Source organism: Pelmatolapia mariae, linkage group LG7 (assembly GCF_036321145.2).
Source record: "Pelmatolapia mariae isolate MD_Pm_ZW linkage group LG7, Pm_UMD_F_2, whole genome shotgun sequence".
NCBI lineage: Eukaryota > Metazoa > Chordata > Actinopteri > Cichliformes > Cichlidae > Pelmatolapia > Pelmatolapia mariae.
This window is the reverse complement of record NC_086233.1, coordinates 47952282-47970453: the sequence shown is the minus strand read 5'-3', so window position 1 is coordinate 47970453 and position 18172 is coordinate 47952282. Positions and strand designations below refer to the sequence as shown.

Genomic DNA, 18172 nt, shown 5'->3' with positions numbered 1-18172 from the left:
CACCAACTGAGGATTGTTTAAACACCACAGAGTATTTTTGTTGACCATGTCCATCTCAGTGGGGCCACAGTGTACCCATCTTCTGATGCCAGTTTCCAGCAGGATAATGCAACATGTCCCAAAGCTTAAATGATCTCAAACTGGTTTCTTGAACATAGTTTCAACATGGATTCACTGTATTTAAATGGCCTCCACAGTCACCAGATCTCAATCTAATAGAGCATATTTGGGATGTGGAGGAACAGGAGATTCACATCATGGATGTGCAGCTGACATAGTTCAAAATGCCTTTTTTTGCAAATAATTCTTACATTAATAACTAACAGTATAATGTGATAAAAGCGAATAAATTGATTGACAATTTATTGATCGTATTTATAGATTGATTGATTGTATTGACAGGTGTGACTTCTTGAAACTGCACCAATTTTCTTGAAATTATCCCCAAGACAGAAACTTGAACCTATTTTCTTAATACTGATTTTTTTTATACCATAAAAAGTAACTGTGCAGAAAGGAGACCATCTTCCATTTGTGGTAAAACAATGATCACATGTCCACTGTCACATATAAGCATTTCTACGCAGGTTGTTTATGCACCTGCACTTCTGCTGTCCAGTGCTCCGTCTTATTTGCAATATTCAGCATGTTGTGTTTATGTGTTTTCTTTTTTTGCTTTGCATTCATAATTTTGCCACAAGTAATGAGCTATATCACAGAAAAACAGCCGCTTTACCTCCCTGAGAGCATCAACTGGATTTCACGAGCACGGTAATAAATTTTTATTAAATTGTGAACTCAAAATCAGCAGGGGGCAGCACACACACACACACACACACACACACACACACACACACACACACACACACACACACACACACACACACACACACGAATATTTTCTTTAACCGTGAACCATTATGTTCCACATCAAGGTTTACTGATGGATTTAATTTTTTCTTCGTTGTTACACTCTGCTCACTCAGTAGTTCCTTCATGCGTTCACACTCTGATAAACAGCTTTTATAACTTCAAGGCACGTGTGTAAAATGATTAATCAGGCTCTCAGTCTGCAAATGTTCTGCTTGTCTGTTGTGTTTTGCTTCATTTAAAAGAAAAAAGCAAGCACTTAAAAATAAATTTTGCTGTTGCATCGATATAATTGCTTTGATCCCATGATGAGCAGCAGACTAAAGTGTCCTTTTAGTTAACGTCTGCATGTGTCTGGCACTTCTTTGGGTACATAGAAAGGCTGCAGTAGTCTGCCAGGATGCGGTCCACATTAACCGCCTGTACTCATCTTATTCTGTGAGAGGAGAGAAATGGGTTAAAATGATCAATAAAGATCCACAGCAGGAGAGGTATGAAATCAAATAATGTGTTTAAGTCAAGACGGGTCGTACTTTCTTGGCTTCGTCCACACACTGCATGTAGGCAGCGGCAATGCGCGAGCAGCACAGAGTCTTTCCCGTGTTCTCCTTGTAGCATTTTAATATCTGACTCTGCAAGTCTCCACACACTGGCTGGGTGTTAAAACGACTGAGAGAGAGATGAAGAAAATAATATTAAATAACATTTGCCGCATTCTTATGATTCAAACTTAACTTACATCAAATAAAAGCTGTAATAAGGCTTACATGATACTACACATAAACAAATTAAAGTGTTCTGACTTACGTAAAACGGCTGAGAGTCTCTTCTTTGCCCTTCCGGAAGCTCTCGACAGAAACTTTGTAAAACTCTGCACACTGCCAAAGTGGTAAAAAACACACACATTACCCTCAACATAACATATCACAACTGCTTCAACAAAATCCCACAAAAAAAATGGAGGACGTGACGGCTCCTCAGTGGCCAAAATTTGCATTTAAAGACCCCGAAAACATGTTTTAGCTCAACTTCACAGTTCTATCACTGGTGTCAGCTGTAAAAGGTGGTGCTACATGTGTTTAAGCTCTAATAAGGATCCAGACATGTTGGAATTAAAGCATGATGACATTTGTTAAGGTGTTTGATCATGTACCTATGGCACTGTTAATAAAATGAAAACAAAGCACCGCATACTGCTGTATCTTGGATTGGCACACGGGTGCATTTACAATGCAAGTTGATACCTGAAGAAAGTAATTAACAGTTTCAAATAGTTCCAGATATACTGCTGAAAAATTAAAGGATCAAGCCCAGAAAGGATTGACGATTTGATAATTTTGGTTTCCACTAACTGGTGTTGTTTCATTTCCTTCTCCACAAATTATCCAGTGTGCAGTACTGTGCAAAAGAATTTTTTTGTTAGGAAAATGGGAAATAGCCAAAACGTGCAGATATACATGGAAAACAGAGTTGTATAATTCTAACAACTGTCCTCAGGAATCGCTCTCTAAATTTCTTGAAAGACATTCAAAGCTCTTCTTTGGATCCTGGCCTTTTTTTATTCTGTTCTCTTTCAAGATGGCCCCACACTGCTTCAATAATGTTCAGGTCTGGGCTCTTGGGGGGGCAATCCATGAGTGCTAGTCATGGTTAGTCATTGCATGTTTTGTGCAGTGCCTTTGGGATCATTTTCATGCTGAAAAGTCACTTTCCAGATGATACTAGATGGTGGATCAAAATCTGAATCTGAACATACTTTTCTGCGTTCATAATTCCATCAGTTTTGACAAAAATCCCCAACACCACTGGCTGAAATGCAGCTCCAAGTGATGACAGAGCAGTCACTCACTGTTGAACCTCTCTTCTGACCCCTACTGTACAGATTGATAATCACTTGAAAACAAAAACTTCATTCAAATCTGGGTTCATCACTATATAAGACCTGCTGCTACTGATTTTCAGCCCATTATCTTGTGTAAAGATAATGCTGCTTCTTAATTCAGATAAAACTGAGGTTACTGTACTCGGCCCTGAAAATCTTAGACATATGGTATCTAACCAGATTCTCACTCTGGATGGCATTATCTTGGCCTCCAGTAACACTGCGAGGAACCTTGGAGTCATTTTTGACCAAGACATGTCCTTCAATGCACATATTAAACAAATATGTAAGACTGCTTTCTTCCATTTGCGCAACATCTCTAAAATTAGAAATATCCTGTCTCAGAGTGACGCTGAAAAACTAGTTCATGCATTTATTACTTCCAGGCTGGACTACTGCAATTCATTTTTATCAGGATGTCCTAAAAACTCCCTGAAAAGCCTTCAGTTAATCCAAAATTCTGCAGCAAGAGTACTGACAGGGACTAGAAAGAGAGAGCATATTGAATTCAAAACCCTGCTCCTCACATACAAGGTCTTAAATAAACAGGCCCCATCTTATCTTAACGACCTTGTAGTACCATATCACCCTATTAGAGCACTTCGCTCTCGCACTGCAGGCTTACTTGTTGTTCCTAGAGTATTTAAAAGTAGAATGGGAGGGAGAGCCTTCAGTTTTCAGGCCCCTCTTCTGTGGAACCAGCTTCCAGTTTGGATTCGGGGGACAGACACTATCTCTACTTTTAAGATTAGGCTTAAAACTTTCCTTTTTGCTAAAGCATACAGGTAGGGCTGGATCAGGTGACCCTGAATCCTCCCTTAGTTATGCTGCAATAGACGTAGGCTGCCGGGGGATTCCCATGATGCATTGAGTTTTTCCTTTCCAGCTACCTTTCTCACTCACTATGTGTTAATAGACCTCTCTGCGTTGAATAGTGTCTGTTATTAATCCCTGTCTCTCTTCCACAGCATGTCTTTATCCTGTCTTTCTTCTTTCACCCTAACCAGTCGCAGCAGATGGCCGCCCCTCCCTGAGCCTGGTTCTGCTGGAGGTTTCTTCCTGTTAAAAGGGAGTTTTACCTTCCCACTGTCACCAAAGTGCTTGCTCACAGGGGGTCATTTGGTTTTTGGGTTTTTCTCTGTATCTATTATTGTACGATCTACTGTACAATATAAAGCGCCTTGAGGTGACTGTTGTTGTGATTTGGCGCTATATAAATAAAACTGAATTGAATTGAATTAATCTAGCTTACCTTTTTCTCCCTGTTTCCCTGCCTTAAAAGTAGCTTATTGACATCCACCAGAGAGACCATTTCTAACACGGCTTCAGTGAACAGCAGACGGCTGAAAGGCCAAATGAAACTCAGGTCCTGTGTCAGGTCTTTGCTGGGGTTTTTTCCATTTCTTAATTACATGACGTTCAGATTTTGATCATTTGCTGTAGATACTTTTTCGGCCTACAACTTAATCTTTTGTCCCCAACGTCTCTGGTTACCTTTAATATTTTGAAGGACACACTGAGATTACACAAGTTACAAGATAGTTTGGCTCCTTAGAAGCAAAATATAATAAGGGGTGACTCAAGACTTTTGCTCAGTACCATACGTTAGTAAAGATTTTCAAGTTGAACATTTCATTTATTAAGATCTGATGTCTGATTGTGTGTTGAGGGTTGCCTAGATTTTTGAGTAATATATACATCACATTAGATTACAACTGGAATTTTTCAAAACTAGTTAAAAAGCCAGTTAGTCATACACGTTGTCTTTTGTTTACAGTCTTTTTCCCCCCTGGCCACTTGACACATCTCTAGTAAAACATAGTCTCGCTTTAAACCTGTAAGAACTTTAAACATATAAGAATTACTTCAAGTCTCAAAAATGTTAACTAACCTTTGTATCGAGTTTTGCAAGATGTTCCTTGTAGAGAGCGTCTCGTTTCTTCAGCTCTTTCTCCTTCTCCTCCAGCTGATGAGCCTGCGATAATTTAACATTCATAGAAGATATCAGCACAGCTCTGAAAATGTCATATTGAAATTTTGTAGAGGCTGACACTCAATTTACATGCATTTTTTTCTGGGTCAATTTTTTCTGTTTTTCAAAGTTACAGCTGCAAATCATGTCTGTGATTTGCAGCTGTTTGAGAGTGAGGCATGCATGTATGCATCTCTATCGTCCTACCTTCAGCTCCATCCACTGAAACAACAACGCGGCAAGAAAGAAAAAGAAGCACATTAAAAGGAGGGAAGAGTTTCGTATTTACAGCAGAGTTCCTCACACATTCAGAGTCATGCGTGTCTTCCTTTGCTTACATAAAGCTGCACCATGAGCTTCTCATCTTCCGTATTCATTCGCTCTTTCATGATAGTGTCTGTGAGCTTCTCCGTGCTCGCCTCCCTCTCAGCCTCCAGAATCTTCTTCACCTGCTCCTCCACCCGAGCCCGAGCTGCTGCCCTCGCCTCAGCTCGAACCTGCACCCTCATCTCCTCCAACCTTCACATGCACAAAGTGCATCTTTTAAAGAACTCAGAGTTGATTAATCGATAAGCTGATCAACTGAGAATGCATCAGCAGCAACTGCTCAAGTGTGCAGATATCCTGGAATAATTGTACTTAATTAATAAGAATATATTCTCTGATATTCAAAGTTTTGATTGCAGTTTAACTTTAAAATCTTTGTTATCGCTATTTAAATATTATATTTATTACTGATTTATGGCGTTTTTTCTTAAAAAATGAATAAATTCGAGTGATTTCCTATTAAATAGAATTAGTGACTAAATAATTAATGTGGCATCTTGAGCAGAAATGTGTGCACTACACACCTCTACAGTTATGTTTTTATCTTATCAGATGGGACAAATGAGACAGCAAGATTCAAAACTCAGTAAAACATTCAGTCTTGTGTCCTTACTGCCTCTGTAGCTCCTGCCTCTTCTGGTCGATCTCCTCCTTCAGACTTCTCTGCATCTCCTCTTTGAGCTTCTGCCTCAACTCGTCTTCCGACACTGGAGAAGAAACAAACAAAGCAATGATTGCAAACTTGTTAAATCTACTGATTGAGTTTGAACTCCGACTAAAAGCCTGAAACTCTTTCCAAATGAAAGCCTCAAACATAACTTGAACATCACTGCTTTAGAAGGCTGAAATGAAACTTCTACCAGAAATAACGGTCTGAAATAATGGTTACACATTGGTAATAAGAAAAGCAACAAATGGTGTGTCCTTGTGTACTTATTTTTCTGATATGAGTGCTTGATCTTCTTCACAGAGTCATTATAGTAAGAAGCAAGGAAACGGAGGACCTCACTGGGAGGCAAATCTGCTGAGGTGGTAGGTGGCATGTTCTGGCACACGCCACAGTTCGGGTCATTACCACTGAATGTTCTGCCTCAGAGATTTCAGGATGTTACACTGTAACTCTGTAATGTATTTTAGGCTTAGAAACTTCAAACTGCTGATTTCGGCTCTTGTTAACTGAAATGATCCTGCAGACAAAAGACAGAAATGCTCATTCTCAAATCTTAATCCCACCTTAGAGACAAGTGGTTTATTATTGTTATTATTACACTTTTTGGATGCTTTATCAGCTGTATCTCTCTCATTTCCTCAGAGTCATGTGATTTGGACTATAATTCTGCATACTTGTGTATCTGACTGAGGAACATTATAAGGTTTGTCCTATTAACCTCCATGTCCTTAGCCACAGCATGCACTTCAAAGCATCACAAGAGCTAATTGGAAATGCCAAAAGATTAGGATGGTTCAGACTCACCTGTCACAGGTGGAGGTGGTGCTGTGACAACAGGTACTTCCTTCTCATCAAAAGGAGGCACAGATGGGTTCTTGGGGGACTCCTCGGTTGGTGGCGGTGGAGCTAGAGGTGGGTGAGTTGGGGCAACAGCTTCCTCCACACAGTGACAGGATGGAGATGTTTCTTCAAAAGAGAGCATTGGAGGTGCTAGAGCGTCCTCTGGAGGAGGTGGAGATTGATCACATGGAGGCTCTGGATCAATAGCTGGAACCACGACTGGTGCCTCCACTTGACACCGCTGGTCCACTTCCTCCACTGGTCCAGATGGAGTAGATTCAACCATGGGTGGAAGTTGGACTGTTTCTACTGGTGGAGGTGATGGGGTAACAGATTCTAGAGGTTCAACAGATGGAGTGACAGTAGCGGGCTCAATAATAGTGGGGGGTGTTTGAGATGAAGGTTCAGGTGGAGCCAGAGATGCTTGAGATGACTCTACAGACGTGGGTAGGATTAAGGTTTCAGCAGAAGGTGGGACTTCAGCATGGGGTGGAGGAAGGGGCTCTACAGGTGCTTTGACTCCTGGGGAAGGGGTGGATGGAGTTTGAGCTGCAGGCTCTGGAGGGGCTGGAGGAAAGGAGTGAAACTTCACAGGAGGAGGCGGGGTGAGCTTAACAGAAGGAGCAGGTTCCACTGTTGGAACTGTGGCTCCCTGAGAAGGAGGAGAAAGAGAAGGAGGTGGTGCTGCGATAACTGTAGGTGGAGGAGGTGACAAGTGTTCCACAGAAGAGGTGGGATCTGGAGAAGCCACTGGTTTTGATGCATGAGCGAGATGCGGAGAGACGACCTCTGGCGACAGCTTCATCCGCTTGATGACTCGGTCTGACAGCTGATGAAAGAAGAATAATAATAATAACCGTAAGCGCCACCTGCAGGCCACAAAGAGCAAATTCAAATGTTTCCCATGCTGGTGCTCTGCTCTCTATCACAGGTTCAAGTCTTGCGTAAGTAATGTGAAGTTTATGCATCACTGCCATTAAACACTGCAGCGTTATTTCATAAGACTCAGCGTGCCACTGAACAAGTGTCCAATGGAATTTTATATCAAATACATCAGAAATACCTTGTTTCTTGTAAATATAATTGAAAAGACCTTCAGACTGTCTGACCTTTAATATTTTCTAAGAGAAATTCAGAATAAGAACAAATGAGAAATAATGTTATTTTATTTGTGCTTTTGTCTGTTGAACAGCCACCGGCAGTGACATAAATACACATTCAAATACCATGACCAAGGCTACATCAGTGGAAAAGTTTAATGACTTTTAAGAAAATAGAAAGCCCAGCAGTATTGCAGCATTGAAAACAAGTCAATCAATCCAATGATATGTCAAACAAAACAATAACTGGCAGTTTTTTAAATTGAAATTGTAGAACTTGTGCTGTTTTTAAAACACAATCTCAAACACCACTGGCTCAAATGACGCTCCAAACCATGACAGAGCCTCCACCGTGCTTTTACACAGCGGAGGCTCTGTAGACACTTCTCTCCTGACCTCCTCCAGAAATTTATGATTTGAACCTACAACTTCAAATTTAGCTTCATCACTATATAAGTTTAGTTGGCCTTGAATTTCAGCCACCCTTCCACTGAGACCATTTCTGATGAAGCTTTAGCAAAAAGTGTCCTATTATAATTATTATCAGGACTTAACTTTCAGATGCTTTTCATCTAATCTACATAGTTTTTTTAAAGCCTGCCACTTCAAAATGAGAGAAAAAGAAAAGAAATGAGAGGTGGCTCAAGACTTTTGCACCGTGCTGTATTTAAGGACCCCAGTGCCTGTATTTAAATCATTCACATTTCTCAGGACTTTTTTGGTGTTATGCTGCCTCCCACTGACAGCACATAACACCAACTAGCATGCCTTCTGCATATTTGGACACACTTTAATACAATCTGTAAATACGATCCTTCTTGACAAAATTAGAGAGGCTTGAGCCAGCTCCTACTGGAGAATTATATATTTTAGGATCGTTTTTTATTGCGATCAACTCATGCAGTAAAATTTTATTCTTTGAAGCCAGGGATGTCAAACTCATTTTACACTGTTGGTCACATCCAGCCCACTTTGATTTTAATTGGGGTGAAAATCCCCTCTGTCAGTGTAAAGAAATGTAACTGCACACTTAATCCCTGTGATATCTCAATGTAAGAAAAAGGAAGTATGTCTGTCTACATGACAAAGGAACTGTGCTGTAGTTAATAAAAGAAATCTTTGAGCAGGACTATTCTGGCTTAAATTGTAACAAATAAAAGCGTAAAATTACAGAAAGATGTTCTGGTAGGTCATTGCCCAGACCGATTAAAAAAGGAATTTCTGTAGTGGATAGTGAGAAAAATAGTAACTTTACTGTTTTTCAATTAACTATTACTTTATAACTTTGGTGACAAATACTGAATAGCAGTTTCTATCCTGTTTTTCTTATATTACTCTTTTGTAATTATATTTAAACCTTTTCTCTTGACCCTGCAGAGACTTTCACTTAATTTTATTACAATGACAAAGATATTCTGATTCTGTGTAGTATGAATGGTGGCTGGGCTGTCTTTATTAGCAGAACAAGCTGTAAAATTTATGAAAATACACTTCAAAGTCCAAAATAAAAAAAAGAACAAACTCCAATCCTGTGGGCCAGACTGGAGTTTTTGCTGGCCGGATTCAGGCACGCGGGTCTAATATTTGACACCCCTGATACAAACCAATGTAAAAGTGCCGTTGTTACACTGTAATGTCACCAATAGAGGTCGATAAAGGTCGCAGATTGATAATGGCATTAATTACCTGAATTAAAGCTGATTTAATTAACCCATATTTTGGATATTATAGGAATTTAAAGACTTTGTGAAGCAGCACTTCCACACGTATGGGGAATGTAAGGCGAGCATGCCTTTTCTATATTTAACCCCTACACCAGAGGGAAGCCGCTGACTTTGTGTGGGGTGATTTTAGCAGACTTTAAAAAATTGAAAAATAAAATAGAACAAAACAATAATAATTTCAAAAAGGGCGTCTAAGACAGGAATGACAGGAAATCACTGACTTGCACTGATGCGCTGTGCAGCCGTGCGCTATGCTGATGGAAACAGCTCTAAACAAGCCTTCACTCACCCGAATGCCCTTCAGAAAAGTAATTCCTCCGCCTTCATCTTCCTCACAGAAGTGACTCGGGCTGTTTCCCCCCATCACTGCCCCTGCTGAAACTACAGCACCCACAGCGTGGATGAGTGCTCAGTGACATAAAACCCAAACAGCTGCCCTTCCCACCACCGACAGGGAATAACATGAGCAGCCATTGGATGGAGTTAAACACCACCCCCCTGGATTGGTCCAGTGCGCATTAGTCAGTGAAACGTAAGAGAACAGAGTGTCCCAGCTTTAAACATTCATAAAACTCACTTAAAAAGGAAGCATGCACAGATAAAAAAAAAACAAAACAAAAAAAGTCTCAGTCTTCAGTTATGTTGCCACTTTAATTTCAGTCGCCAGGGAGTGTAAAGATTTATTGTTGACAAATACACCTGAGACAATATGACAAGGACACGGGGACTATATGCACTGCATAACCTGTCCCCCTATCTAATCACGCAATCTGACTCCAGCAGCTCTTCACACATGAATCGGTGAAGTCCGTAAAATGAACACGAACCTGGAGCAGCTAGAGGCTAAAAAAATAAATATCCAAACAACGTCATAGACAAAAAAGAAAAGTGGCACTGAATTTGTGTCTGTGAACGCACCATAACGAGGTACTAATGTTAAAACACGTAAGTATGAGAGTATTCGTATTTTTCCTATTGTTAGCAAATCCAATGAAAAGACCAAACCCAGAATCTGTGTAGCCAAAGTATTACAACACAACACTGACCCACACTGTTGCACTGGCTGAAAAAGCTCTCACCAGACCCCCAATCACACACTTCAAACAGTACCTACAAAATAAAAATATTCACTCGTCCTGATAAAAACAGTCTCCAGCTGTATTCAGAAATGATTTTGTTAAATGACACCGGCTGGAAAAGTGGGACTAAGTCTGAAAATCTGACGTTTTGGCCATATGGGGCAGTAAAACTGTGGACACAGCATATACATGCTGCAAACAGATATTTCTTTCCCCTTCAAATCTATCATTATAATTATAACAGATTAAACACTGAAAACATCTTTACCTAGAGTCTGTTTGTCAAGTGGAAACAAGGAATGTTTATGGATTTTGTATGAAAAAAAACCCAACTAATTAATCTGACTAATAATCACTCTTCAAGTTTGTGGTAAAATGCTTGACAGGAAGCTGACAGCAAGTCATTTTTTACATCTTTCTGCAATCAAGCACAAGAAAAACAAGTTCTGGGGTATAAGATGCCATGTATCTCTTTGGGCCTGGAGAGAGGATGAAAACTTTCTGTGGGTTCATCACCATAATCAAGCAGTCATGTGATCAAGTACTGTAAAAATATTGACTACAGCTGCTTTTAGAGATCTACATCTTCATTCACAGCAAATGGGCTTGGTGCTTGGAGTCAGAGAGCACAGACAGACAAAATACAGATTCATACACACGTGGAATTAAAATTAAAAAAAAAATCTGTCATGAATGAGATCTGGCTCAACTGACTCAAAAACCTCCTAGCAATAAATCTGTGCTGATTTTTAATAATCAGCCTGGCTGTGAGCAACATCCAAGCTAGCTCACATTGATGTCACTGTTCCAATTCAATCAGTTTCATGCATCAGCTACAAAAGCTTTTTAAAACCAGTTTTTAGCTTATTGTGTGGTGAACTCAAGAAACAAAATGTGCAGCGAGACATGTCTTGGTACAAAAGACCAGATGTAGCAGAGAATGTAAACACTCAACAAAATAGACCCCAGATTATGAGAGCTACGGCCGACTAGTTTGTCTAGTATGTGTGAAGGAATGTTTACTCTGCTGGATTTGATCTGTTCATGGGATTTGCTGACAACAATAAAAATGCAGAACACCACCATCCTTTAAACTGTTCAGGTAGTGTATGACTGCGCACCGTGTAATCAAGTATAAATCTAAATGACCCTAAAATTGTATAAAACTGCTGCAGGATAACAACATCACTCTACGTCCAACAAGATAACTGATTTTCTGTCCACCGCCATTCTCTGATTCGTCACTCTGCCTTCTTCTCTTTGGCGTCGGGTCCCCGTAGAGCCGCCCGCACGCTGCTCCACACCTCCGTGTACAGAAGAGTACCGACGAAGACCACGGCCGTCCCCACCCAGTGCCAGGCGGTGAAGGGGTTTTGGAAATAAATGATGGAGAAGATGAGGCTGAGGAACTTCCTGAGCGTCACCACCAGCGTGACCGTCAGTGAGGCGCACTCGGTGGTCAGGATGAAAACACCACGGATGCACACGTACCTGAAGAAACGGTTAAAGACTGCAACAAGACTTGAGATACAGAAGACAAAAACCTAATTTCTTCACGTGTTGCTAAGACGGTCTGTGTCAATTGACCTCGTTAGCTAAACCGCCATTTAATTAATGTTATTTTTCACGATCAGCATCACTGGACAGATCAGGCAGGGATTAATCAGTTAATATTGTGATCCCGTGTATAACAGAAATATTCAAACCTAGTTTTGGTAGTAATATAAAATTATTCTGGTAAATTATTGTAGTATCTATTTTAATTAACATTATTCTATGAAGCCCATAGTGGATTATTAAGGTTTTATTTTTACAGCTGATTTATAGTTTAGTTCCATTAATTAATATTAGCTTACAAATATTTAGGAAAACAACTTAAACTTTCATTTTTTTAAAGTAAAAAAATAAGGACCACTCTTTAGTTTTCTCACTTATAATATTACTTTGTGTTACGAACTATTTTAGCAGTTGTTACAGCCCGAATTTAGATTCTGAGTCATACCGTTTCTCTTACTGAGACAGCATTATAGTTTACATACATGCTACAAAAGCTGAATCCCCATGAATATTTTCTGAATTTCAAATGAATCAGTATATGTACAAGTAATCTCTGTGAACGATAAGCTCTGGTTTCAGACTGCTCTGAACACATGGCTTTGCATTATGTCATATAAAAAGGATATCACTACCAAAGTTATCTCAGACACGCTTCGGTTCTAAGCACAAAAGCCCCACCCACCTGCTGTACAAGCCTTCTGTTTGCAAAGAGCAGCCAATCAGAAGGCCGTGTGGCCTTAAAGGGAAGCAGTTGAAATATTTAATTTAATACAGTGGATGAGCTGAGAGGCCCAACCAGGAACCAGCATAAGAGTTAAGCATTAAAAACAACACATAATGGGTCAAATTTGATGAGTAACAAAATGACTTTTCAGTGGTGTTACTGCTGCCCTAACATAAGCAGCTTTGCCCAAATAACTCTGTTTCATCATTATAAATAAAGGCAAAGTCTGTAATCAAAATTCAGCTGATGCTCAGAAACAATGAAATTTGATGAGTCAGCTGTTCTACTGAGAGCAAGAGGTGATGTATAAAATTTCAATGATTAAAACCACGCTGTAGTTTTGACTTTTGGTATAAAAATCCAAGCACCTTCTTCCTTTACAGCAGTGCCTTTCATGCCTTTATTTAAACAAAACAAAAGAAAAACCAGACAAGCCTTCATCAGCACAGAGTTGTCCACCCACTCAGGGGAAACATGAGCTGGCCTCACAACGAGAGGGTATTACTTCACTGATGTTGTCACAGAAACCGGGCTCAGTGCTGTGAGCATGTTCGGATACTTGATCTGTGAGCTCGCCCGAGAAGCAAAGCTACCATCTGTGGGACTAAGACCTGCTGACTCTGTGAATCCCGCCCAGACGTGACTAAAACCACAGGGCTGCTGAAGCGAGGGCCACCTCAGATAGATCCTCTGCTGTGGTGTGAAGAGCTGTTTGTGACACCACTGACACCACAGTTTTTAAGTCCAGTAAGAGCGCGATACTTTCAAACTCAACGGCTGTTCATAATGTCAACAGTGATCATAAACCGGAATTTTGCCATCTCCCATCGCGGGCTGAATGTGTCTTTAGTGCAAGCTGAGAGAAGATCGATCAAACTAAACCGATTTTTTTAATATTAGCTTTAATACCACACACATATGTGAAGTGCTCGCCAGTTATCTCAGCCTAATTAGATGATTAAACTCTGGTTGGCATGTGGGTGTAAACATTTCTTTAAAACTGTGTGTGCTTAATGATATGAACATTGTTTTTGCATCTGATGAAGGTCATTTGGACTGAAATTTGTGATTTAATAAAACAGTAAGCTGAGGTTACAGTTTATATTTTTAGCTGCTGGGGGAAAAAAGCAAGTTATGAATTGTGATATTGTGTTTAGTAGAAAAAGAGAAAAAAAAAACAAAACGTACAAGCAAACTGCAAAAGTACTTGTTTTGGTAGGATACTGTGTGATGACATTGATCAGCAGGTAGATCCACATTATCGGCACGCTCAGTTCGACCCCAGGAATCAGCACGGGAGCTGCAAAGAAAGTAATCATTGACACCTGTGATGAAACACGCACTCTGAAAAAGACTCCCAGAATGAATTGATGGCACTCACTGCTCTGACTGAAGAGGACGCAGTGGTTGTAGATATTTGTAGAGAGAAGCAGGAAGCCCGGCAGAGGCAGGCAGTGCTGCAAAAAGATGCAAAGGAATCATGTTAAAGGATTGCACATTTTAAAACAGCTCCATGAAAACATTTGTGGAGTGAATTCCTGGGCTGTTGGTGCTGGAGGAAAACTCACATTGTAGAAGAGCGCCTCTTTGGAGTGTTTTCCATACTTCTTATACAGCGTCTCCTGAAAAATGCCCATCCTCGCAGACATCAGCAGGGCAAAGGTCAACATGGCAATACCTGAATGCATCCGTCCAACATGTGTAGGGATTATCAACATGACATGAAGTGTTATGTTTCTATTCTAAACTTCCCACCCCTGCAAATGCCTCCAACACACAAAATGATTGGACAGAAACTTGCGACTTACTACTAAACATACACACTGATATTCACATATCTGCAAAAAGCCAGCATCAGCTGCCACTCACCTATAAGCCAGTGCATAAAGGCGTAAAAGCTTTGGTCTTCTGAACCCTCATTTGACACATTCTGCAAAATCAGGAGTGTAGTTTATGAGAGCACACTTAAACAAATGCTAAAATGACTCACAGTCAAACTGCAGCAGTACCCAGTGTTCTGCAGAGGACTCACCACTTGTTTGGCAGACATGATGGTGCAGATGAAGATACCTGCAGAAACTAAGGCTATAGACAGATATTTGCTGGCCGAATATCTGCGGAGAGAGAAGAAAAATGTGGGTAGATTCACTACGACTCTTTTCAACTTTTATTTAGATTTGAAAGCTTCCTCTTTTCAATGGCTTCAACTACACAGCTGAAAAAAAGTGAATAAAATTTGCGTTTTTAAGCCCTGAGATGAGCGGTTTCATTGTCGCCACCTTGGTTGAAAACTTGGCTGGGACAAAGAAGGGTGGGACTGACTGTGAAAAGCTGACTCATTAACCAATGAGCAGATAATTCTCCTTTCATAAACATAATATAACCAAGATTTACAAAATAGAATGTATTTGTTACTGAATATAACCAAAACCGAGTGACCGAGAGGGGAACACAGACAGCTTTTTCTCCCATAAACTTCTATAGCATGGAAGTATTTTTGCAACCAAAGCAAGCGTCATCTGGTGGCCTTCAGATATAATGCAGGTGTTTCCACAACAGCTTCCTTTGTCCAACCTGGCAGCTATGTCCATCTTTAAAACTGTCAATGTACAAAATATAATGATGGGTACTGTAGACAGCACCACTACAAACTTTCAAGATAATGAAGATGAATGTGTAAATCAGACTGTCATAGTAAAACTGCTCCAACAGGATATGGTGAAGATGATTTTATTTCTATAAAACAGCCAAATTTGTGGAACACGGGATTATCTTTGTGAAATATGAATGAATCAGTTCAGATGCAGGGATATTTGCAACTGTCTGTCCACGGAATAAAACCCTGATCATTATAATCTCTGTCTCTGAACAACAGCAAAAAATTGATCCTATTAGTATTTAATCAAAGTGTGTGGTCATTAAGTACACTCCATCAACCGTTCTGGTTGCTAAATTTACAAAGTCAAAAACATAGTGGGGAAACGTTGTGTATGTTGTTGGGGGATGCTGGGTACCTTTTCTTCAGGATGATTATTCCCAGGATCATGTTAGCGATTAGTGATCCCTACAGAGAAACAAGAAAACAGTTCAGAGATCAGGCTTTGGTGAAGGAAATGATGGTCAGTGATAAGAGGAAACATTCAAGAGTCATAGTGTGAAACTTACTGATCTAAAGATCATGTGTAGAGGCATGGCGATGTTGAAGTTGAGAGCGTAGTTGTTGATCACACTGACAGTGAAGAACATGGTCACCATGATCACATAGTTACTGAAAAAAATAAATAAATAAGGGACAATGTGATTCAGTGTCAGCTTTAAAAAGTCACCAGCTGAAGAATATTCACATCAATCTTTTTTGTTAATAAATTATTTAATTTTCACCTAATAGGTATTGCTGGTTTCTTGCGTCCAAAGTTTGTTTCAAAGATGAAACCTTCCAGTGCGATGAAGACAAACTGAGCAAAGGTGACTATGTTGCCGCATCCTGGAAAATCTCTATGAAAAAAAAAGAAGAAAAAGAGCCAAGAGTTGATTAATAATGCATCATTTAATGCTAACAACAGACATTTCAAAAATGAATACACTGGAAAAAAAGAACAGAGCAATATATGTATAACTTTTTCTCTAATCTACATACTCACTTAGTATAATTGAATGGCATTATGTAACTGTAATGAAAATAAAAACTAGCCTTAGAATGAATGTGCTAAAAGAAAATAAAGATAGAAGTAAATTTTTAGTTTTAGTCTCAATCTATGGCTACTACACCATGAGCAGGCTTTTGCATGGCTGTTTCTAGACATAGGGATATCTACATGAATATGAGCCAGGTGCCTGCACAAGTGCTGTGATTATTTATTCAGAACTTCTTAAATTTACACTCAGATTTACACCCAGCCTCACCTGTATGGACGCACAACTTTCACTGGTAAGGAAGGGGGATAAAAACAAACAACTAAAACAAGGTGCTGACAGACACCCCAAATATGGGTGTGTATAGTATTGACACTGTGCATACACATAGTCACCGGACACTTTATTTGGAATACCTGCTCAGCTCTTGTTAATTAAATTATCTCATCAGCCAATCACAGGCACCTTGTTAAATCTGTTGCCAGGGAGAATTAAACAGTTCTGAAGGCAAAAGGTCCAAACTTGGACCTTTCGCAAAGTGTACCAAATAAGTGTGCAGTGAATGTATTTCTATAGAATGTCACTGAAACCACTCTCTTATTTTTTTCTACTGCATGGAAACCTAACTTCAGTGACACTGACCAACAGCTGATAACACAGAAACACCGAATAACCACAGAAGCACAAAGTACAAATCAAAAGACTGAACTCCTTCCAGCATAAAGTCGTAATGCAAGTGATTATGACACACAGTGATGCTGCTCTGCTACATATACTGCACGGAGCGTAGCCAGTTTTCTCGTTAACACCATCCATTGACTACGTGAGGTCAGGAGTAACTTGATCAAGTATGATTTAAGAAGCAAAAACCGTTGAAAACGACAGTTAAAATTATTCAGGAGGAGAAGGGTAGCTTAGTAACACTCAGACACTTAGACAAACATGCAAATGAGACTACACTTCCTGTATGAATTCAATAAAAACACCTGTGCAACGAGGAATCTAAAAACAAACTGTTCACACAAACGTTTGTGAAGTAAAGTCTTCATGAGTCATTGGTGTAGACACGGTGTAAGTTTCTCACTGACCTCACAAGCAGCTCCAGAAACACCACATTGCTACAACAGCCGACAAAAACAAGAACAACGGCAAACACGGGCCCCATGGTGTTCACGGCGGGAAAAACTCGGTGGAAGATGTGTCACTTAATCAAACGGGACAATGAACGGAGCATGTTTGCATAACGGCAGCGGTTTGTGTGTCCGACTTCTTGCGCTTTCACACAAACTCCGGTTTCAGCTGAACACGTCTGAATCCGAGATTTCGCTCTTCCTTGTTCCAGGTGCTTCATGGGAGTTGTAGTTTAAAAAAAAAACAGGAAAAGGGGTTTCCCGTGTGCGTAATATTTATAGTTTCATGTAACACATTACGAATTAAAAAGACGTATTGTACAGGAAGCAACACTACATGTGAATATTAGTGAAAAATGTAACAAACGAATGAATAAATAGGCTTTCAGCGTAATCACGGCGCAGCTCTGACGACACGCATGCGCAGCTCATTACAGACTGAAAAATAATGAGATATATCACGCTGCCTCATTTTATAGGTACATGAAGCCACGCAAGGCTGTTGGAGCAGGGGAGTTGCTCACTATGAACTATGATCGTGCAAATTTTGGTATCGATTTGATACCAAGTAAATACAGGAAGATTATTACTGATACTATTACTTTTAATCTATGAAGGGAGCTTATATAGGGAAGAGCAGGGTGCTGGGATTTATGACATGAAT

At 39.9% G+C, this 18172-nt stretch overlaps 2 protein-coding genes across 3 annotated transcripts; both read right to left on the bottom strand.

The window, feature by feature from the left end:
- Positions 1 to 767: 767 nt before the first annotated feature.
- Positions 768 to 9828, bottom strand: LOC134631236 (uncharacterized). Of its 2 annotated transcripts, XM_063479372.1 has the most exons (9): positions 9675 to 9828; positions 6526 to 7390; positions 5665 to 5758; positions 5063 to 5243; positions 4932 to 4946; positions 4644 to 4727; positions 1678 to 1748; positions 1404 to 1539; positions 768 to 1306 (listed from the first exon to the last, which is right to left on the bottom strand). In XM_063479372.1, exons 1-9 carry the CDS (start codon positions 9747 to 9749, stop codon positions 1283 to 1285), a joined length of 1545 nt encoding a protein of 514 aa, XP_063335442.1. In that variant the 5' UTR covers positions 9750 to 9828; the 3' UTR covers positions 768 to 1282. The 2 variants fall into 2 exon arrangements, with proteins under 2 accessions (XP_063335442.1, XP_063335443.1); XM_063479373.1 differs by lacking the exon at positions 4932 to 4946.
- A 188-nt stretch (positions 9829 to 10016) lies between these two features.
- Positions 10017 to 17748, bottom strand: slc35b4 (solute carrier family 35 member B4). Its single transcript, XM_063481023.1, has 10 exons — positions 17467 to 17748; positions 16127 to 16240; positions 15911 to 16013; positions 15760 to 15809; positions 14778 to 14859; positions 14615 to 14675; positions 14314 to 14423; positions 14127 to 14202; positions 13970 to 14045; positions 10017 to 11955 (listed from the first exon to the last, which is right to left on the bottom strand). Exons 1-10 carry the CDS (start codon positions 17541 to 17543, stop codon positions 11706 to 11708), a joined length of 999 nt encoding a protein of 332 aa, XP_063337093.1. The 5' UTR covers positions 17544 to 17748; the 3' UTR covers positions 10017 to 11705.
- Between the last annotated feature and the right edge of the window lie 424 nt (positions 17749 to 18172).